Source organism: Labeo rohita, chromosome 12 (assembly GCF_022985175.1).
Source record: "Labeo rohita strain BAU-BD-2019 chromosome 12, IGBB_LRoh.1.0, whole genome shotgun sequence".
Classification (NCBI taxonomy): domain Eukaryota; kingdom Metazoa; phylum Chordata; class Actinopteri; order Cypriniformes; family Cyprinidae; genus Labeo; species Labeo rohita.
The window spans coordinates 22750479-22774105 of record NC_066880.1 but is presented as its reverse complement, the minus strand read 5'-3'; the positions used below and the strand labels follow the sequence as shown (position 1 = coordinate 22774105).

The 23627-nt window shown below is 34.4% G+C and overlaps 1 protein-coding gene across 6 annotated transcripts in view; it reads right to left on the bottom strand.

The window, feature by feature from the left end:
* Positions 1–1756: 1756 nt before the first annotated feature.
* Positions 1757–23627, bottom strand: part of plekha1b (pleckstrin homology domain containing, family A (phosphoinositide binding specific) member 1b) — a 43931-nt gene continuing 22060 nt past the window's right edge. The window contains exons 5-13 of one of the 6 annotated variants that reach the window (XM_051124362.1): positions 22785–22882; positions 19509–19637; positions 19126–19263; positions 16227–16295; positions 14632–14696; positions 12740–12803; positions 12551–12640; positions 12149–12219; positions 1757–6143 (exon numbers count right to left, since the gene is read on the bottom strand). In XM_051124362.1, coding sequence (XP_050980319.1) covers positions 5933–6143; positions 12149–12219; positions 12551–12640; positions 12740–12803; positions 14632–14696; positions 16227–16295; positions 19126–19263; positions 19509–19637; positions 22785–22882 — 935 coding nt within the window. In that variant the 3' untranslated portion in view covers positions 1757–5932. Of the gene's footprint in view, positions 6438–12148; positions 12220–12550; positions 12641–12739; positions 12804–14631; positions 14697–16226; positions 16296–19125; positions 19264–19508; positions 19638–22784; positions 22883–23627 lie in introns of all 6 variants that reach the window. The other 5 variants (XM_051124363.1, XM_051124366.1, XM_051124364.1 and 2 more) reach the window with 5 other exon arrangements.

Genomic DNA, 23627 nt, shown 5'->3' with positions numbered 1-23627 from the left:
TGTTTTTCTACATAAATATAGTAAGACAGTTGGTCTAAAATACTTTAAAGGAGAAGTCCACTTCCAGAACAATAATTTACATGTATATATATATATATATATATATATATATATATATATAATTCCTTCAGGTCCTACAAATTCTTTGTTTTGTTTTTTTTTCAGCATTTTTGTGTATTTAAGCCCTTTCCAACAATGATTTTGAGATCCATCTTTTCACAATGATGACAACTAAGGGACTCATATGCAACTATTACAGAAGGTTCAAATGCTCACTGATGCCTCAGAAGGAAACACAATGCATTAAGGGGGGTGAAAACTTTTGGAATTTGAAGATATGGGTAAATGTAATTTATTTTGTCTTCTGGGAAACGTGAAAATATCTTCTGTACCTTCTGAAGTGCAGTAGTAATTTAAAAAATATATATATTTAGGCAAAATAAGAATAATGTAAATCTTCATTCTGTTCAAAAGTTTACACCCCTTGCTCCCATACATCGTGTTTCCTTCTGAAGTTGCATATGAGTCCCTCAGTTGTCCTCAGTGTGAAAAGATGGCTCTCAAAATCATAGTCATTGTTGAAAAGGATTCAGATACACAAAAACTTCTTTTATGTGAAATTTTCTATTTAGGTAAGTAAAAAAAATAACATGCATTTTGTATGATCTCTCTTATTTTGGTTAATTAATATTTTGCAGATTCTGCAAGGTGTATGTATACTTTTGACCTCAACTGTAGGTGTTCCTTAAATATAATTCAGTTTTTCTGGGTTAGAAGTGGTTTTCTCCTTATCACTTATCCACGGATGTCAGTTTTGGCCATTGTTTTTGGGATTGTGGAGATTTATATTGATGCTGCAGAAGCTGCAGTTCCTTCAGTGTTGTCTTTGGGTCTTTTGTGACTTCCTGGATGAGCTGTTGCTGTGATTTTGGAGGAATTTAAGAAGGTCAGCCAATCTGGGAAGGTTTGCTATTATGTGCAGAGTATTTTCCATTTGGAGATAATGGCTCTCTGTGGTTCTTTGTGGAGTCCAACAGCCTTTGAAATAACTTTGTAACCCTATCCAGACTGATATTTTAATCACCTTCTTCCTCATCATTTCTGGAATTTCACACAGGACCCAGTTGGTTTTAGATAACTTTCTTACTAACATTACTTTAAAACTTTATTAGGTTGCTTTTTGTTTTATGTTAGATTTGGTTTCAATTTTTTAAAAACAATTTAGTATACGAAAATAAAAATAAAGAAAATCAGGATGTACACATAGGTCTATGTATACATACTAATATTTTCATCATACCCTTTTGTGATGTTGGACCTTAACTGATTTAATAAAGAAACAGTATTTTAAATAGGGGTTTAATTGGTTACATTTGCAAATTTTAAGCAAAATTTTGAAGGCAAAAACTCTGCATTCGCCATTGTCAAGAATGACACAGAAGCCACTTTCAAACCAAACAGCTTTCGAGCGCCGTTCAAAGCAACGAGCTGCCGGACCCGCGGTCCGGACGAGTACCGCACCCGTAAGACGGCTGACGGGCCGTTGAATCCCCCAGAAGTTCCGTGAGCCAAGGAGGACGTAGCCGCTGAAGGAAGCCACCCCTAGAACCTGAGAGTGGAGCGCGTGCGGCCGCCGGACTCCGCCCCTTACCTGGACCCTTCCCTTTCGAACAATGCCCCTCCTTCACGGAACCACCAGCACGACAAGGACACCAGATTCCCTGTTTATTTTGGATACTTTATTTACTCCTATTTGGACACTTTTATTTATTTTATGTTGACGTCACGCCCACTGTGTCTGTCGTTTGCTCCTCCCGCTACAGTATGTATATAAAGCTAATTCTGAGTATTATACACTAACCCTGAGCCAAACCCCAACCCAGAAGAAAAGCAAAAACATTTTGACTGATTTCAAAATTTCATATTATTTCCAGCCAAGGACAACTACATACATTACACATCATAAAAACATGGTGCAGTATCTGAATCCACAATAAAACAACATATAGTATTTATCATTGGGGTCACTGACTCTGTTTACATTCACACTAATACTAACACATGGACCCTTTTCACATGTTTGTGTTCCCATTTGCTTCACTAGCAAAAGAGAATTTCTACAAAACAGGATATAAATATAGACAGACTGATTACAGCAGTCAGGAGAGAGAAATATGTCAAATTTGTTATATTTGTAATATGTCTTCCTCAGCGGTTGTATTAGAAACACTCATGCGCAATGACACTAATTTAATGGCAAGGTAATATAAAATAAAGTATAGTGTTATAAATGTACATTTACAGAAAAAAAGAAATAAGAAAATATTAATTAAAATAACTTGGCTAGATTTTCAATGTGAAAAGGGTCCATTCAACAGCATTTAGTGGATGCCTGTGGGTTGTTGGTAATACTTTAGGTTCAATTCACTAACATTATTTCATGCATTAGGAATCATGAACTAACAATAAACAATACTCACGTCATTGATGAATTTTCTTCTACTAATTCTACATACATTAATATATTTGTTAACATTTAAAGTACAAACATTCATTTAATTAACATGAATTAAAAATTGGCAATAGTATATTAATAAAAATATTCATCTTAATTGTGGAAAATTACTATTCATCGGAAGTTCATGAGAGCCTATATAATGAATCAACTAACGTTAACAAATTGAATCTTTTTGTAAATTCGAACTTGAACAAACATGTCTGGAGTGTTTTTGTGTGTAGAAATACAGAGTCATGTGTTCACATGCATCTGACAAACAGAAGTGCCACTAAAAAGAGAGCTGTGAGTCAGAAACAGACCGCAAAGAGCGGCAGTGTGTTTTACACTAAAATATAATAACACAAAACACATTCTCTCTATAGCAATACAAAACATATCGGTAGAAGCAAGTCTTTTTTGTTGTGGTCAAACACAAAGTCTAATTCACTTTATACATAAATCATTCAAACAAAACGAAATGCGAACGAAATTCAATTACCAATGAAAACGAAATTCAATTACCAGTATAAACAAGACCACCAAGGCCCAATGGCTTCTAAAGAAGGAATACGTTACTGTAGGACAAAAGTCTAAACTGTACCCGAAAAAATGATGTAAAAAAGCACCAGATTAGTTAAAATGAAACAAACCAGAATTTATGGATTCAAGGATTTCAGTGGCGTTGTAAAATGTATTTATCAGTATCAGTCTGATTAAGTCAATACTGGAAATAATTGTTTATTAATAATATCTCAATATTAATTATGTTCTTTTTATTATATACATTTTTAAATAAAAATAAATACCTTATTTTATTTAAACAATATATTTTCCAGCTTGAACCTATGGACCCTGTTTCTGCCACTGAATAAAACATGAAAAAAAGGTAAATGCAACTTTTTATCTCACAATTCTGACTTTTTTTCTCAGAATTGTATAAACTGAAAATATAACTCAGTAAATATAAACTGGCAATTGTGAGAAGTAGTCGCAATTCTGACTTTATTTCTTACAAATGTAACTTTATTTCTTACCATTTTTTCCCTGCAATTCTGACTTTCTCGCAATTGCTAGTTTATATCTCGCAATTCTGACTTTTTTCTCAGAATTGTGAGATAAAAACCCACAATTCAGACTTTTTTTTCGCAATTGCAAGTTTGTATCTTGCAATTCTGACTTTTTTCTCAGAATTGGGATATAGTCGCAATTGCGAGTTAGTCAAAACTGTGAGACAAAAACTCACAATTCAGACTTTTTTTCTCAGAATTGCATGATACTCGCAACTGCAAGAAATAAAGTCAGAATTGTGAGATAAAAACTCGCATCTCGCAATTCTGACTTTTTTCTTGCAATTGAGTGTTTGTATTTTGCAATTTTGACTTTTTTTTGTCAGAATTGAGATATAAACTCGTAATTGCGAGTTATAAAGTCAAAACTGCAAAAAACAAAAAAACAATTCTGACATTTTTTTCTTAGGATTGTGAGATATAAACTTGGAATTAAGAGGTATAAAGTCCAACTCTGAGGGGGGAAAGACTAATATATTCTCAGAACTGCGAGTTTTGTGAGTCTAAAGTTATAGATTATATTTAAAAACAGGAAAAATAAACCAATAGATTTATGATATCAACCATAATATTGTTTATTGGTTGTAACAAGTAAATAATCAGCTATTGGTATTAGCAACTTGTTTTGTGTTTGACTGAATTTTCTGGTTTGAACTTGTTTCATAGTGAGCAGTTCTTTAAGAGCCTTGAAAATGATCAGGGAAAACTCTGAATCCCATGGTGCACTGGGCTCGATTCACATTCATCCCAAGTCCCTGTTCTGCTTTTGATGTTAAAGCCACATTAAAGAGCGTTGAAAAAACCATTATTGCAAGACACATTGTTTGTACTGCATTATAAAACAGATTTTGAAAGCTGAGACTTTGTTTTATATTAAAAATACCAAAAGCACAAAGCTTATTGCTATTATTGGGTGGCTGGTGCACTACAAATAGGCCTAATGAATGCAATCGAAGAAGTGAAATATTATTTCCCAGCATACTGTCCCTGCGAGTATAACACAGTATGATTTCTGCTAATAATTCAAATAAATTCAAATAAATTACAGTGGCCTAGCAACTTCTCCCGGTGCACCCACTCTAGGCCATTTGCACGCACAGGCTATACTCATAATTTTGACCTTATTTTTCGAAACATTTCAACATTATTCTCATAATTTTGAATTTATTCTCAAATTATTGCGATTTTAATCTCGTAATCACATATTTTTTAACATGGCACTAAAACACTGTCGTACTTTAAACTGTTAGTCAATACATCAAAATAAATGTAAATAGGTGTGTGTTAAAAAACTGAGTTTAAGTTTTTTTGAATTGCATGATATAAACTCACAATTGCGAGAAATAAAGTCAGAACTGCGAGATAAAAACTTATAATTTTGACTTTTTTCTTGCAATTGCGAGTTTGTATCTTGCAATTCTGACTTTTTTTCTCAGAACTGAGATATAAACTCGCAATTGCGAGTTATAAAGTTAAAACTGCGAGACAAAAACTCATAATTCTGACTTTTTTTTCTCAGAACTGCATAATATAAACTTCTAATTGCAAGAAATAAAGTCAGAACTGCAAGATAAAAACTCACAATTCGGACTTTTTTTTTTTCCTCGCAATTTCGAATTCTAAATTTTTTGTCTCAGAATTGTGAGATATAAACTTGCAATTAGGAGGTATAACGTCCAATTTTGAGGGGGAAGAAAAGACTAATATATTTTCAAATGTTTACATCTCACAATTCTGACTTAAACTCACAATTCAGAGAAAAGAAATGTGAGACTTTATTTCTGTGAATTGCGACTTTATTGCGAATTAGTATCACACAATTCTGAAAACGCAATTACCTTTTTCTTTTTTATTCAGTGGCAGAAACGGGCTTCCATACGAACCATATAGTCTTGCAAAAGTAAACAGCAAAAAGTCAGTATATTAAGTGTTTTGATGCTTGATTTCACTGAATTCACTTTGTCTACATGGAATTATAGATTTAAAAACAGGAAAAAAACAACAGATTTATGATATCAACCATAATATTGGTTATTGGTCGTAACAAGTAAATAATCAGGTATTGGTATCAGCATCTTTTTTGTGTCTGACTGAATTTTCTGGTTTGAACTTGTTTCATAGTGTGCAGTTCTTTAAAAGACTTGAGAATGATCAGGGAAAACTCCAAATCCCATGGTGCACTGGGCTCGATTCACATTCATCCCGAGTCCCTGTCCAGCTTTTGACATTAATAGTTTTTTGTAATATGTGTGTGTAATATACCAAGTACATCTTTACACCCGGGTAACATGCAGGCCTTCATCTTTTGGGCAATCCGGAGGCTGCGTTATGCCGCTTCTCAGTTGCCATGGCGATGAGTTGTCAGCGTTTACTTGAAGAAGATTTGGGGCGACTCCTGAAGCGACAGGCGCGTTCTTGGCCCCGGCCGCAGGCTGCTCAGGTCTGGCCCCTCCCACGCCATGCTGAGGGCCCGTGGGGGAACGGCATTCTGGGTAATGGAGTTCGGTGGGGAGGGGTGAGCGAGGAGTTGCGAGACTCTGTTCAATGCAGTAGAAGACGGAGGTGGGTTCAGCGTGCTCCTGTGGAGATTGAGGAACGGTTACAGAACGCACAGCACAGCAAACTGCTTTGGCACAAAGGGAAGTTGGAGGACAAAACTCAAGAACAAGGAGCAGGTGAAACAAGAGGAACAGCAGGAAGTTTAGTACGGTTTAGGACATAGGCGGCAGTCACGTCAGCGAGCAGTGGCAGTGAAAGCTACAGCAGATAGGTGGTTGTAGATCAGTCTGGGATATAGCAGGAACAGGACAGCTGGAAGTGCAGAAGGAGGGCTTGTTTTTGGGTTGTTAGTGTCTCAGTGTCACATTTAATCTCTGAAAGGGAAAAATGAGAGGTGGACATCAGCTAAAACTGCATTCAAGGAAAGAACAGACAGGAAAAGAACTTAACATATAAAGGCAAGTTAAATAAAAAGCTTTGAGGAGACAGTATTCATGTATTCATTTTCATTTAAATTTAAAACTAAAGGCCCGTTAAGAACAAAACATTTATTTTAATAAAAAAAAAAACTACATATATAATTTTGCATTGGTTGGAACAGAAGTACAAATTCAAAAATAGCAAAAAACGAACTGAATTTTTGTTACGAACATTTGTACTGGTGTGAACAGGCCTTTATGGAAATAATTAACTTCCAAAAGAACGTGCTTATGTGCAAATTAAATGTAGTATCTTTTGGACACTTAACTGAATGCTATTTAAAACCAAATGAATATTAATTTTAGTTTAAATTTATATTAAATGCAATTTGTTGAACTTTGTGCTTTTTTGACCCACTTCAGTAGCACTCAAGAACATTTTGATGTCATTTCATAATTATATCTCTGAAATATGGCTAAAGTTACAAGCATTTATGGCATATTGAAATATACTTTAATGTAATTTGTTCTGAAACTTATAGGTCATGTTTTAAAACATACTTTTAATTTTGCACATTTGTAATGAATAAGTTGCAATTTTTGTATATTTAAAATATCTTAATCATGTACTATAAAATAACACAAATTATAATTAAGCAATATAATTAAGCAATTGACGTGCTTTAGTACGACAAGAATTTCAAGAATAAAGTTGGAATGTTTTGAGAATGAAGTTAAAATATTTTGAGAATAAAGACAAAATTACTAGAATTAATTTGTAGCAATTATGAAATTAAAGTTGTAATATTTTGAGAGTATATTCTAGTCTTTTGTACATGCAAATGGCCTGGATTGGGAGCACCAGGAGAAATTCAAATGTCTCAGCTTTCAAAATCCGTCTGTTTTATGGCGAAATACAAACAATATGTGTATTACAGTAATGTGTTTTTCACGCTCTTTAATGTGGTGTGACAGATCGCTGTATTCGCCTCAGTTTAAGTGGCATGTGAATCAGTCATCTTTCTGATTACAGTGAGACATTTGTTTAATTAAATTAGGCTATACTGTTTTTTAATTTCTTCTGATGATCCTTCATCTTTATAACGTGCTATAAACTTGAAATAAAGAGACAACATTAAAGAGAGTGAAAAACACATTATTGTTAGACACACTGTTTGTATTTTGCTATAAAACAGACAGACTTTGAAAGCTGAGACTTTGTTTTATATTAAAAGTACCAAAAGCACAAAGCTTATTACTATTATTGGGTGGCTGGCACAATACAAATAGGCCTAATGAATGCAATCGAAGACGTGAAATATTATTTCCAAGCATACTGTCCCTGCGAGTATAACACATGGTATGATTTCTGATAATAATCCCATATTCAAATAAATTCCAGTGGCCTGGCAACTTCTCCCGGCTCTCCCAATCTGGGCCATTTGCATGCGTAGGCTATGCTCTCAAAATATTCAAACTTTAATTGCTGTGATTTAAGTCTCGGAATTTCAACTTTATTTTCAAAACATTTTGACTTTATTCTCAAAACTTTAATTGCTAAGATTTAAGTCTCAGAATTTCAGCTTTATTCTCTAAACATTTTGACTTTATTTTTAAAATATTTTAACTTTATTCTTGTAATTTCAACTTTATTCTCAAAATATTACGTTTTTAATCTTGTAATCTTTTTTATTTTTTAATGTGGCAATAAAACGCCGTCGTACCTTAATATTTTAGTCAGTACATCAAAATAAATTTAAATAGGTGTGTGTTAAAAACAGTGTCTTTAAGTGCACTCAATTTAATTAATGTTACATAATCTGCAAGCAGTGTTGCGGAAAGTCACCTTTAAAAGTAATGCATTACAATATTGCAATATTGTTATTCCATGAAAAAGTAACTAATATTTATTCATGTATTATACTATTTGTCACCTGAACTGGGGTTGCTTATTTGTTTAATAACAAAAAACCCAAAAGTGAATTACTCATTTGAAAAAGTAACTCAGTTTTGTGTACATTTAAAAGTAATGCATTACTTTATTAGTTACTTGAAAAAGTAATCTGATTACGTAATTCGCATTACTTGTAATGCTTTACCTCCAACACTGTCTGTAAGTAAAGTTTTTTTTTAAAGTATACTTTTAAGGTTTGAATTTGAATCATATTTAATACAATCAAACACACTTCTTTTTCACAAGGGATAACTTACAGAGAAATGAAAATTCTGTCATTAATTTGTTCATCCTTTGTCACTCCAAACCTGTATGACTTTCTCTTTTAAGTTGAAGTTCATACATATTCAAATGTTTGTTCGAATAACTTGTTTGAATTACAAGGCTGGTGATGTGACCTCAACATGGTAGAATAATTATAGAAGTGTACATTATTTTAGAGATTTGATTAAAAAAATGACTTTGTGCAGCGTTAATACTCATGACATTTTGTCCTTGAATTTAAGAATGTCCTGTAATAGCAAACATCAAAAAAGAAAAGCAAGTGAGGTTAAGAAATGGATTGTAAACTGCAAGTAAATGGATGGAAGTTAAATGTGAGCATCAAACATGATGAATACAAAATGATATGATTTGATAATATGTCGAAGAGAGTATCAGGGTTCCCACTCTTTTTTTATCCTGGCTGAAGCACTTTTGTTTCAATCTATAAGAATAAGCAGCCTATGTTATACTGTAGTTTAGTTAAATATATTAATATTAATAAGGTGAGTCTGAAAGTCTTATATTTATTTGACGGTGAGCTCACATTTCTTGTGTGTATGAAGGCTAAATACAAAGGTGAACATTAATTTATTTGTACCTTTTTTTTTTTCTAAAATATAACATAGTTTTATAGAAGGAGGTTTCATAGACTTGGCAAATTCATTTTTCAGAAGTACTGACATCTGGGTGTTCTAGGCAGTAATTCTGAGGCTTTTTAAAATATTGTTCATATCGATATTAGAATTATACCGCATCGACCGAAATTAACAATTCTATTGTGATATAAATTTTGGCCATATCGTCCAGCCCTACGATCTATAGAAAGATTCTAGATACATGAGCAGTTTCTGATCTAATTTCAAAATCTGAAGCAAAAACAGAATGGTCTAACTTTATCTTCGTGAAATGATGCTACATAAAAAAAAAAAAATCTGCAGGGAACAAAAACAGCACACTGGTCGCAAATTCACTCTCTGACAGCAGGTGGTGCTTATGAAACAGCAGTAAAACAGCATTTCCACTTTTCTGAGTTCCCCTCAGAGATACATTCGTATACTGTAAACAACTCCTCAATTAAATTTTATGGATTTTCTTTCAATATTTCGCTTATCGTGAACAGTAAGCTTGCTCTGCCAGTATTTTCTCCTCTTTGAGTTCGTCTTCAGCATCTCTGGCCTTTGTTGAAGTCCCGTTTACAGACTTCGCTAAAATATTTCCACACAAATGACATTTTGGAAAATGCTTGCAATACAGTTTGTGTGTAAGTCCAGAACAGGGATCAGCTAAAATAAAACACAAGAGCTGACTGGTAATTGCGTGTTTGGAACAGAAACCAGCCAGTTACAATTTATGGCAGTTCAAAAATTTTCTACTACTAGCATTATTTGTTTCGGGCTTGGCTAAAATGGGAACACAATTCCTTTTTTTAATAATAATTTTCCAGGACAACTAAGGATTTCCAAGACATTTTCCATTTTTCTCTAATTTTATTAGAGAATATAGTACATGATGAAAAAATGTTGGTAGCAATGGTAACACTTTAGTTTAGGGACCAATTCTCACTGTTAACTAGCAGGCATTTTACTAGTTCATTGACTGTTTATTAGTACTTATTACACGGCTCTGTGGAATACTCGATTCTGATTGGTCAGTCACTGAATTCCGAAGTATTTTATTCCCCGATAACAACTGGTAAAAACCAATAACATAGACTCATCCAGGTAACTGCAGTCGGTGCTATTCGCTTGCTGGGAACATTTTTTCTTCAAGGAAGCTTTGCGTTTGGTTGGCTGATAAAATATTATAACTCCAATCAATATTCTTTGTACAATTATTTAATTATGTCATCCTGGTAGCGTGGGTTTGCTTTCTCGTTTCATACAAATGCAGCTTCTGCCATTTTGCGACAATTGTTTTGTACACTGTAATGGATTGTGAGATAACTAACAAAATTATAAGATTTTAAAACATCTTAATTTCATCTTAAATCAATATCTTTTATTGCCATAATTATTCATGTCGTGAAATTACAAATATCCAAACAGCGTACAACAATGCACAGCCTAAAGAAACTAAGAGCAATTTCTTGTTGTTTAAACTGTAAGACCTGACATATTGACATAACATCATCTTTATAATATGCTGATTGGTCAACTTTTGGTTTTCAACATATCTGATACAGTGTATTGTATTACAAATATAGGTGGATTGTTAATGACATTTATATGTCTTCTTATTATCTATAATAGTAACATTTACTTAAGATTTGATAATTAGATTTCATTTAGTAATTCAACTCAACATAATTAATTCATATGTTCTTGCATAAATATGATCTTGCAATTTCACAATTGAGCACTTCATATTTCAAACTGTATGAATAATTTCCAGATGTGCTTAGGATGAGAGTTTACTCACGGTGTATAAACACTTAGAATAATGCTACTAGATGACGAATGGAAATGTTTTAGTGAAGAGATTATTAAATATTTTTATGAATCAGTGTGGACTCACAAGTAAATATTGTCCTGCTGTGCTGGCAAACTTGATGATTCAATCATTGTGTTTACATCATACAGCACTGTACGGATATCCTTAATACATTCTATTATTATTCTTCCTCTCCAAAAATGTCTAAAATTAATTCAGCCCTAAGCCATGTGTTCTGTCAACTGTGTTTTTAATAAACCCTGTATTTTTCTTAAAAAAACAGGATTAACGTTTGAAAATCTCAAACTTTAAGAATGTGTTCCAATTTGATACTTACCCTTTTTTTATTTTATATTTGTTTATTATATGTAAATATATTTATAAGAAATTAATTACAAATATATATATAAAAAAAATCTATTTTGAACTTTGCTGAAGACTTTTTACTCAAGAAAATTACATTAAAATGTCACTGTAAAGCATTTATCAAATTTAGCATGTTTTACCTTATTTTTTTTTTAGGTACTATTATAGTTTTTATTCACTAATATTAATCATGTGAGTTTTTATTTTTATATTGTCGGTTTTCATTGTAATTTCAGTTAAAGTTCTTTTTTTCAGCTTCGATTTTAGTTCTTTTAGTACATCAAGCTAAATGATAAATGTTGCCTTCGTAACTAGGTGAAAAAATTGAGTTAACATTTACTTTATTTCAAGGAACTTTTTTAAGCAACCCTGCTGTACAGAAGTGTGGATGAGATGAGTCAGTAACATGTTAAGTATGAATGTGCCAAAGTGTATTAAAAGAGAAAATGGGGATGATGGGTGTCAAAGGTCACTGTGGCATGACATGAAGTCTGGTTTTAGTTTGTTTTGACTGCGGGGTTGGATTAATTAAGTGAGGCATCTCTACCCTGCTCAGATCTAGTTCAAGGACTACAGGCCTCTAAAGTCTAAGCAGGGGGCTGGATGCAAACAAACGGGGACAAAGCGCAAGGGGTTCGTTCTCAACACATACGTGCTGCATTCACCATTGCAGGATGTATACCTCTGTATACAAGGGTTTGAGAGCCGCCTGGCCTGACGCATCTGTAACACAGCGCACATTCATTAGGCACCGACACGGCAGAAAAAGAGAAACAGAGACAGGCAGACACAAAGAGGATATACTAGAATGGGCAGTCTGGTAAATCGGGCCAGCTTTTGAGCGGACAATGACAAATGTTTAATTTTAGGTTGAACTATCCTTTTAAGATTGGACTTTTGGTCATTCCAGCAGCAAACATAAATGAGTGACATTTGAAGAGACACATGGTTGGGCTGAACATGGACAGGATGTGTGGCTACAAAAACACTTCACAGAAGACAAATCAAACCAGAAGAGCAAAAACAGCTGAGAACTAAAAAAGGCAATTCTTACAGAGGCTGCAGAGCGTCCAGGACCCCGTTGGGCCACTATGGCCCCAGAGATAGCCTTGATCCAGCCGTGCATCTCCTCTGGACTGTCCGACTGAGACAAAGAAAAATGCCATCTAATATTAAGGCACACCTTAATAGAGAGGGTGAAGAATTAATGTGATGTACTTAATATGAATGAACACATTCCTACCTGAATATAAAAAGTTCTTGAGGTAGTAACCAGTTCAAAAAGATTGTCCCTCATCATCAAGTCACTAAAAACATCAATATCAGACACAAAAGAATTACTGATAAATCCTAAGATGTTGAAACAGATGCATGCTGTGAATGCAGTTATTGTTTTTGTTATTGTTTGTTTGCACACTATTATGAAAAGTCTGTCCAACTTGGCTGCCTGGAGTAAATAAAAATATAACGAACGTCATGTTCTGTCCTGACAGAACACATACACCACCATGATGTCTTTTCAAAGTGTGTGTTTCATCCAGAAGACTACATTTTTTACAAGGTTAGATATTTTTAATGTCCCTTATGTTTCCAAAGAACATCACTTGTCGGATGATTTCTCATTTTCATTTCTCTCGTAGAATGTATGTGAATCTGCCGTTTTGAAAAGTTTAGCAGTTTCCTCTACTCAAATAAGCTGGTTAAAGTAGAGCACATTGCTTTCCAGATGATTTCCCAGATGTAATAACACTGTGTTCCATGTTTAAATGCATGCACTTAGAGCTATAATGAAATGGAAGCAGCAACAGATCTTTTCTTCATTTAAATTGATGTGTATCTGAATAAAATAAAATAAAATAAAACATAGATAAAAAAAAAATGGATCAAAACCTTTCAAAGTTGTCCTAAAACAATAACCACTCTTGTCTTAGGACAACGTTGATGAACTTTACTGATCCACTTCAAAACAAAACAAAACAAAAACAAAACAAAACACAAAATTAGTCAAAATTTGAAGTGGATCAAAACCTTTCAAAGTTGTCCTAAAACTAAAACAATAGGACAACATTGATGAACTTTCCTGATCCACTTCAAAACAAAACAAAACAAAACAAAACAAAACAAAACAAAACAAAACAAAACAAAACAAAACAAAACAAAACAAAAACAAAACAAAACATAAAATTAGTCAACCTTTGAAGTGGATCAAAACCTTTCAAAGTTGTCCTAAAACTAAAACAATAACCCTTCTTGTCTTAGGACAACGTTGATGAACTTTCTTGATCCACTTCAAAACAAAAAAACAAAACAAAAAACCAAACCAAACCGTAAAATTAGTCAACATTTGAAATGGATCAAAACCTTCCAAAGTTGTCCTAAAAACAAAACAATAACCGTTCTTGTCTTAGGACAACGTTGATGAACTTTTTTGATCTACTTCAAATGTTTACTACTGTGAAAAAAAAAAAAAAATACAAAAATAAAATAAAATAAAATAAAAGTCAGCATTTGAAGTGGATCACAACCTTTCATCAAAGTTACCTTTTTTGTCTTAGGACAACTTTTTTGGCCCACTTTAAATGTTGACTAAAGTATATTGGGTGAATTTTCATTTAATGAATGCGGTGTGTGCAGTGATTTTAATGTTAAAAAACTTCCCCACTTTATATCCAACTTTAAAGTGCAATTACAAGTAAACCATAGAGACAGACAGTTTGCTAACCTCTGGCTCAATCAATGGTGTATGTATGGGGCGTGACTTCCTGTTTGTGGAACACTGAATGGCAAGTGGTGTGTCAAAAATGTATTTGGAAAACATTTTTCAAAACAAAACAAAAAACTAAATAAAACAAAACAACATCTGAAGTGGATCAAAACCTTTCATCAAAGTTGGCCTAAAACCAAAACGATACCCATTCTTGTCTTAGGAAAACTTTGATAAACTTTTTTTGATTCACTTCAAATAAAAGAGGTGTGGCAGAAATGTATTTGGAAAACATTTTTACAAAACAAAAACAAAACAACAAAATTCAAGCGAAAACAAAAACAACAAAACAAAACGAACATTATGAACAAGCAAAACACAACATGAAGGAGAAAACAAAAACAACAAAACAAAAATGAAGTACTACTGACCTTTGTTTACACTCCTGCACCTTGTTCACTTCTTTCAGAGGAATAACCCGTAATGGCTCTCGCTCCTAAGAACAGAGTTTCATTTCGTAATGTATTAAATATTGTCTTTACTTCATGTGAATGATTGAACAAGCATTGAGCAAACATTCCAGCCATGCTGAGTATGTGCAGTAAGAAAGTACAGGCCCGAGCAGGGCCCTGCAGTGAGCGCAGGCCTGTGATTATCAGCCTTGAAATAGCCTTTATTGACATCTACTGTATGATTTAGCCTTTGACCAAGCCTCATTTCTATGCCTGCCCCCCTCACACACACACGGAGACACACATGCACACACACTCAGCATCAGTGGTTTCCTGTGCTCTTGCTAAAGCTGTAACAAGTTCTTGTCACCTAAGATGTGTTTTGCTATGTGCAGTATTTCAGAACCACAGACCCATAGTCCATTAGCCTCTATTTATGAGCTTCTATTTTTTAGCTAGACTTGTTTTTTTTATGATTTTTTTTGTATGATTTGTGATTAAAAATAGGTCAAGAATTGTATTCTGGGTTATGTTTTAAGTGCACTGAATTTTCACTGCCAGAGGAAGAAGATCAGTTTTGTAGTCTCTGCTATTCTTAACTTCATGGGAATAAAAATAATTGGGCTACTAAAAATCCGTGGGAAATAATGTTTGTCAAAAATTTTCAACAGGAAGTTGTGTTTGAACAGTGGAACAACTTTCATTGTTCTGCCCCCTCAGTCAAAACAATTTACAACCGTTTACCATGATTTTAAATTACTACAAACAAAAGTGAGCCAATGATGGTTCCTTTATCAGATGTGAAGACATGGCAGTCACTTTTTTGTTGTTGTGAGGAAACGTACCGCAGTTTAGTGATATTATAGACTTCTCACTCTTGAAACTGTTAACCCAGTTTCACTTTTAACTCTATACATATAGGGTTAGTAAATCAGACCGTTCAGCTCTAGTACTATGATTTGAAGCAGGGCTTCATATCTCAGGGACAAAAGTGGAGTTAACCTTTAAAAGTGGTCTTGATCTCAGGTTAACATGCATTACGAAATTAAATGCATTTTGCTTTCAAAAGCAGCTTTTCCAAAAAAAAAAAAAAATTGAATATTTAAGAGGAAGATGCGCTTCCTGTGTAGTCCTAAAGCAATTGCCACTGATGCAGACATGTTCAGACTCAGTCAGCCTGTTGACACACAGCAAGAGGAATTCATAACAACGTGAACACATTTAAACAACCACCAAGGCAGGCGTGCGCTCATGCACGGTCTTGTAGCCTCCACTGGACACAAGCTTTCACTCCCACATGAGTCATTGGTCTAATTCTGGCAGCACATATGTAAATATGCTTCATTGGTGAAATGTGATTGGACACAGGATCAGATGGCATGAACAATACACGGGCCGGACTTTCACTTATCAGATGGGAGCTTATAGACGGGCTCACGGACGCACAGGTGCATAACACAATGAAAACAAAGAGCTCAACAGGTCAATGGGTTTGAGAAGAATTCAAGGACAACAGCAGTGCGCAAGACTCTGGAGAGACGCAGGAGGAAGAAGCAAGAGAGGGAGAGACTAACCATGTCTGATTTGAAGTAGCTGAGTGTATTGTCATCCAGCATGAAGTATCTCCTTTTCCAGTTTCTCATCTAGAGAAAGACAGAAAGAAGTCTCTTAGGAAACACTACTGACCCAATCTAGAATGAATTTTAAATCATATAGACAGTATGATTATGCATTTGGGACATAACAGGTGATCAATGCAGCAAGGCAAATTACTAATTTTGCAAAAGTATTCATACCCCTTTATTTTTTTCATGCTTTATGTTGCAGCCTTATTTTAAACAGCTTTAAATGACTTTTTTTCCACATCAATCTACACTCCATACACCATAATCACAAGGCAAAAAAGATATTTAACTCTGAAAATTAATTTGAAATAAAACACTTCAATGATTCCATTGCATAAGTATTCATACCCTTCTCTGGGACACTTTAAAGGAGTTGTTCACTTCCAGAACAAAACTTTTACACAAACTGAACATGTAAAGAAGACCAAACGCCCTTTACAAAAAAAGGTAAAACAGTGATGTAGGATGATTTTGATGTTGAAGAAGAAAATGAGACAGGAGTTTTTTGACATATCCTAACTGTATTGCCCCGGATTACACAGACTACGCATGCGCATCGTAGAGACGAGACAAGCATTTGAGGTTAAAAAAATATATAAATTGTCAATTTGTTTTGAAAACGACCAATCGTTTTGCTAGATAAGACCCTTCTTCCTCGGCTGGGATCGTTTAGAGCCATTTGAAGCTGGTTTAAACTGCATTTTGGAAGTTCAAACTTGGGGGGCACCATTGAAGTTCATTATATGGAGAACATTCCTGAAATGTTTTTCTCAAGAAACATAATTTCTTATCACCTGAAGAAAGAAAGACATGAACATCTTGGATGACAAGGGGGTAAGTAAATCATCTGTAAATTTTTGTTCTGGAAGTGAACTTCTCCTTTAAATTTAGCTCAGAAGCATTCATATCACTTGTAGATGTTACCACTCTTCATGTGGAGTTAACCTGTGGCAAATTCATTTGAATAAGTATGTTTGGAAAGGAACACAGCTTTAAATAAAAAGGTCTAACAGCTAAAAATGCCTATCAGAGCAAAAACCAAGCCCTGAGGTCAAAAGTACTGCCTGTAGAGCTCAGAGACAGGATTGTGTCAAGGCACAAGGCATCTGGGGAAGTATTCGGAAAAAAATGCTGCTGTACTAAAGGTTCACAGAAGCATGTAACCTTGTCCATAACAGAAGAAGTTCTCCACCAATCTGGGCTTTATGGCAGTGTGGCCAAACTCAATCCTCTCCTTAGTGAGGACAAATGAAAACCCAATTGGAATAAAGCATCTAAAGAACTCTTAGATTGTGGGAAACATGATTCTCTGGTCTGATGAACCCCATTTCTAAGTATTACATATGGAGGAAACCAGGCACTGCTCATGCTGTAGAGTACCATGCCATAAGTAAAGCATGCTGGTAGCAGCCTCATGCTGTGGGGCTGTTTTTCAGTGGTAGGGACTGAAGGACTCATCAGAGTAGAGGGAAAGCTCACACAGTTAAAAATAGAGATAGTCTTAATGAAAACCTAGTCCAGAGCATTCAGAACCTCAAACTGGGCAGAAGGTTTACCTGCCAACAGAACAATAACCCTAAGCACACAGCAAGAGCGGCTTATAGACAACTCTGTGAATGTCCGTCTGCGCCCATCCAACCTGACAGAGCTTGAGAGATGAAGAGGTGAGAAGAATGGCAGATAAGCACAAATGCATATGTGCGAAACTTGCCACATCATACCCAAAAGGTCTTGAGGCTTTAAAGGTGCTTTAATCGAGTGCTCAGCTAAGGGTATGAATACTTATGCCATGTTTATTTTAGTGTTTTATTTTTAATAAATTTGCAAAGTTGTTAAAAAACTGTTTATTGCTTTGTCATTATGGTGTATGGAGTGTAGATTGATGTGGATAAAAAGTAATTTAAAGCAGGTTAACAAGGCTACAACATAACAAAACGTGAAAAAAATGAAAGGGTTTGAATACTTTCGCAAGGCACCATAAGCTACAGTCATATTTACAATTGCTCAGCAAAATTTTGAGGGCAGATTTCATTCACACTCAAGTTGGTTATGCAAATGCACCGCACTGACCAACCCTAACTGTGTGAACTTTTGCTATGCTATTAACCATAGAAATTTGTCCTTTTGATAAGCACATTGTTAAGACATTTAAATCAACACAGTTTTGCACAAAAGTTTATACTTTTTTTTTTTTTTTTTTTTTAGCAAGCATGATGCATGTGTCTTTTTCGATGAAATCTATATTGATTTTTAGAAGCAGACATAAAAATAACTTTGATATTGTAAGCAATATTTCAGGATGAACACTTACTGGACTAAAGCAGCTTAGGTTTACTTAATTATCCACACATCATGTTAAAATGTATTAAATATGATACATCATACTTTTACGGATGGTTTATTTGTACATCTCTCAATCATCACTGTAATGCATTGCATTACATTTTGTAATCCACAATAAAAAAAGTCTGAAGACTAAGTATTTGATAAAATAAAACTAAGTATTTAAATATTATCTTACTACGATATATTGTTGGGAGATACATAGTGACAATATTATATTTCTGTGCATTTAATATAAGTAGTCTGCTATACTGTTATCTCACTGACTTCCATTACATAATATAAGAATTTCATCTTACTTTTTTGGCCACATATATATCTATCAAAAAGTGCATCAAATTGCGTATTTTCAGTTCAGGCCTCAGAATAAATGTGAAGTGTTTTTCCCCCTCCATATTCTCCTATATTATATATATATATATATATATGAGCCATTAAAGTCTGATGTATAAAATATGATACTTATGATATACATGTACAAACTTATTCTGCACTTTTTACTTACCACAGCTCCCTGTTTGACACAATATCCAGCTTTAATGACTGACTGGTCTTGATTACTCCGGCTCAGGTAAAACGGCAGCTGGCCAGGAGGTTTCCTTATCCCGCTCCTGTCTGCACCATTCTGACCTTCACCCTTTTCCTGAGAGCCAGTGCCATAAAACAGTTTATTACATCCATTTTTTTATTCAAATGTGTTGCATTAGCTACATCAGTAACGATGCTGCACAAACATATGGTAAATGACAGTGGTAACCATTCAGTACCATGATATAGATCAACATATTAACCATCTGATAGAATGGTGCAACTCAGTGTTTCTTAGAGGATGTTGTTTTTGCACCTTTAATATAATAATAATGTTAATATGTTATGAGGTTAAATGACCTGTGTGGTGGTGATGATGGGCACTCCTGCAATGATTTCGGTCTTGTAGGACACTTGTTTCGTGGCACCTGATGTGTCCACACATGCTTCTGCTGTATTTTGAGCCACCTGCTCGCATGACTTCGGCACCTGGCGAAGAAACAAGACAAGATAAACAAGCATAACAAACCTGTGTGACAGCTGATTTCTTTATATGTGTATTTACAAGTTCTTTAATTCAAAAAAAAGGCTTGACAAGGACCATTAATTACAAATCTTTATAGTTTATATACTGTTCACTGCTACAAAATTTGACCAAAATATATAAATAAAAGGACTGACCAGACCTGAATTTGTCTTTGAATACCAAATTATGGGAAACCCAAAGAGAAAATCAGAACCCCCCCCCCAAAAAAAAGCTTGTCCTTTTTTTTTTTTTAATGAAGCAATTAACATGTGCCTCTTAAAATGTTAAAATCAGACTGATATGACCAAAGAGCTTGTAAATATAAACCTTAGTTTCTTGTTTCTAATGCTGGAATTCTTCAGAGGCAACCACAGAGCTGTAGGTGCTACACACATACATTACCTTCTGGGGTCAGTAAGATTTTTTGTTTTATTTTTAAAGAAATTAATTTTTTCATGCAGTTAATCACATTCAGTCAATCAAAAGTGAAAATAAATACATTTTGTAACACTTATAATGTTACAAAAGTTTTCTATTTTAAATAAATGCTGTTCTATTTAACTTTCTATTAATCGAAAAATTTGAATAAATAAATAATAAATAAATAAATAAATAAATCAAAATTGCAGCATTGATAACAATAAGAAATGTTTCTTGAGCACCAAACCAGCATATTAGAATGATTTCTGAAGGATCATTCTGAAGGACTGAAGACTGGATTCAGCTTTGCTATCACTGGAATACATTTAATTTCAAATCTAATAAAAAATATAGCTGCAAGCAGCAATTACTGGGGTTCAAGCACTTGATTTGAGCACATTAGAAAAAAGGCAATGTGTTAACATGGCTGTAACCATCTAAATCAGTCAATTTTGGCAAAACCAATTAACTTACCATGGAAATATGATGATTTTTAACAATTTTGACTGCCTTTGTGCCACCTATGGTCAAATTTCCATAAAATGTTGCATGTCTGTTTACAATCATCTGTCACATATGCTCACCTAGTTTCATGAAGTTTTGAGTTTTCATTTAGGTTTTATAGGCTTATGAGTATAATTGGCCAGGACTCTTTAAAAATGACCATGCTGTAGCTAACCAAAGTGTAAAGTTCAATATTTGTTGAATAATTATAGATCTGGATGGTTCAGAGAAGTGTACTGCAGTGGTTCTGTTGATATTGAATAACATACCTAGAACAAGTAGTAGGACTAAGCAGTTTTTTTTAATAATCTTGAATATTTAATAAACAATCTGACTGACAGCAGTGGTTCTACAGGCAAAGTTGTTTGGAATGAGGAGTTCTATTGCATCATCCGAATATCGCGCAATGTACAATCGTTTATGCCCTCCAAAGGCTGGTTTCTTTTAAATTTCTCTCAGACCTTTGGGGTTGTGAGTCGAACATGCCCACCAAGTTTCCTTGTCTAAAAGGTGCTCAAACTTCGTTGGCCAATGGTGGCCATGTTTTTGAGATACACAAATGTCCTTGTAGACACTTGTAGAACTATGGACCAATTTTCATGAAAGGACAAATGGTTGCGCAGTTACAGCCATTTTTATGTATTTTTTCCCCTCTTACAGCACCACCAAGTGGCCAAGCTCCACGATTTCACATGAGTTAAGCCATCCCTCCAAGTTTCAAGTCTCTACGACTTATGGTTTGGTCTGCACAATCAGTTTTATGTGGATATTGCTAATCCGTGACCATTGTAATAATTACAATAAGGTTTCAGTGCTATGCACTTAAACTCCTAAAGAAAAGTGTTACTTCAAATTTTGAATTACATTTCACAATATTAGTTTTTACTCTATTTTTTGATAAAAAAAAAATACAGCCTTGTTTAGTAAAAGCGACTTACTAACATCAATTAGTTCTAGTTTTGAGGAATAATTGTATGTAGCAAATTTTGTAACACTTTTCATGTTGCAATAGGACTAGACAAAACTAGACATTTTCTTTTCCCCTCAGTGTAAATGAATAACTTGTCTTTCTGGTCCAGCCGATGCAGTGATCAGCCGCCTGCTAGTAAAGACTGACTGACTCTACAGCAGCTTCTGTGGGGATGGCAGTTCATCGTTTAATGCCTTCAGGCCAAAAACACTTCCCTGATCAATACACCATCACTACACATGCTGTGTCTGACCCAAAACAAATTGTCAGTTCTAATCATGTTAGCACATTAGCATCCAGCAGCAAACACCCTGCACTGCATGATAATACTGCCACTGACATTCAAACAATGTTATTAGCCGCATCTAAATTATGATTTGACATTGCCCATATTGAATATCTTGATTATGTAGGCATCATAAATGTTATAACGTGTTTAAGCCGATTAAAGATGATTAAGCCAACATTGACCTTTAAGATAGCTGGCATATGCCAAAATGATTTTTTAACAAAAGCAAGCCATTAACGTACTGTATATCTCTATTTTCACAATAGAGGTTGTGATGTAATCAGTAGGGGTGTGAATTGATTTGATTCATGATTCAATACGATTCATTCATTCAATACTTCCCCTAAAGTTAGGTAATACAAAAAGACAGCCATCAGCCTATATTGGTGACCAGGGATGGACTTTAAAGTTAAAGAACTTTAAAGATCTTTTCCAAAATAAACAAATTTCACTAGTAACCTAATCCAAATATCCAAACATAACTTCAGACTACTTTTGGTTTTCTAGAGTCACTGGCTTATGGGATTGTTACTGTACTACAGCAGTCGTGAAACAAGATCAGACATGAGGTACTTGGAAAGCAGTTTGGAAGGAAAAAAAATAGCTATGTGAAGCCGAGTGGAGTGCATGTCTGTGTGAAGCATGCTAGAAAATTTTGATATACTGTGTCCCATTAAAGCATACATCTTAAAAATATTTTTATCTCACTTATCTCAGCTAAATATCTTGGTCTATGGCCTGAAATGCTGAAACAGGCTTCAGCATACCCAGGAAAAGTGGTCTGGAGAATGATGGATGGATTATTATATTTGATGATGGAAAATTGTATTTAATGAAGGCTAATTGTGTCTGTACAGGATTCCGTTCTCTGAATCTAAACTCTTCTCTGGTAAGTAAGAGGAATCTGATCCAGGGTCAGAGACTTACTGTGATTTTGGTGGCATTGTTGAGTGCACTTATCCACTCCACTAAATCCTGCTTATCGTTCGCCTGCAAGTAAAACTTCCTCATTCCAGCATTGATGACTGCGGGAAGACACAGAGATTTATATTTAAACAATCTGGAGGTGATGATACGATCACATTTTTGTGGCATTACAGGTGCTAAATCAGTATAGGGTGCTTTCACACTACTACTTTTGGTGCGCATGGTTTGTTTGATGTTCAGTTGGACGTGAACAATAAAAAAAAAAAAAAAAACTTGCATAGCAGGGTTATTATAGTTAACTAAAAGATAGATAGATAGAGTTGAGGTCAAAGTTTACATACACCTTGCAGAATCTTTTAATTATTTTACATATTTTGCAAGTTTTTTTTTTTCAATGCTGACCTGAATATGATATTCACATAAAAGACGTTTACACATAATCCACACCCTTACAAAAATTAACCATGGTTTAACATGGTTTTTTGGCATATTGACTACCATTTGTATAACCACAGTTTGACTACAAATAGCATTGTTAAACTACGGTTAGTGTAGCAAAACCATGGTTAATCTGTGATTACCATGGTTTATTACTAACAATTTTTTTTGTCTTATTTGTAGTAAAACTATGGTTCATTTTCATAATGGACAAGAGAAAATAATAGCTGAATTTATAAAAATGACCCCGTTTAAATGTTTACATACGCTTTCGTAACACTGCGTTGCTAACTGAATGATCCAAGGCCGTGTATTTTGTTTAGTGATAGCCGTTCATGAGTCCCTTGTTTGTCCTGTACAGTTAAACTGCCTGCTGTTCTTCAGAAAAATCCTTCAGGTCCCACA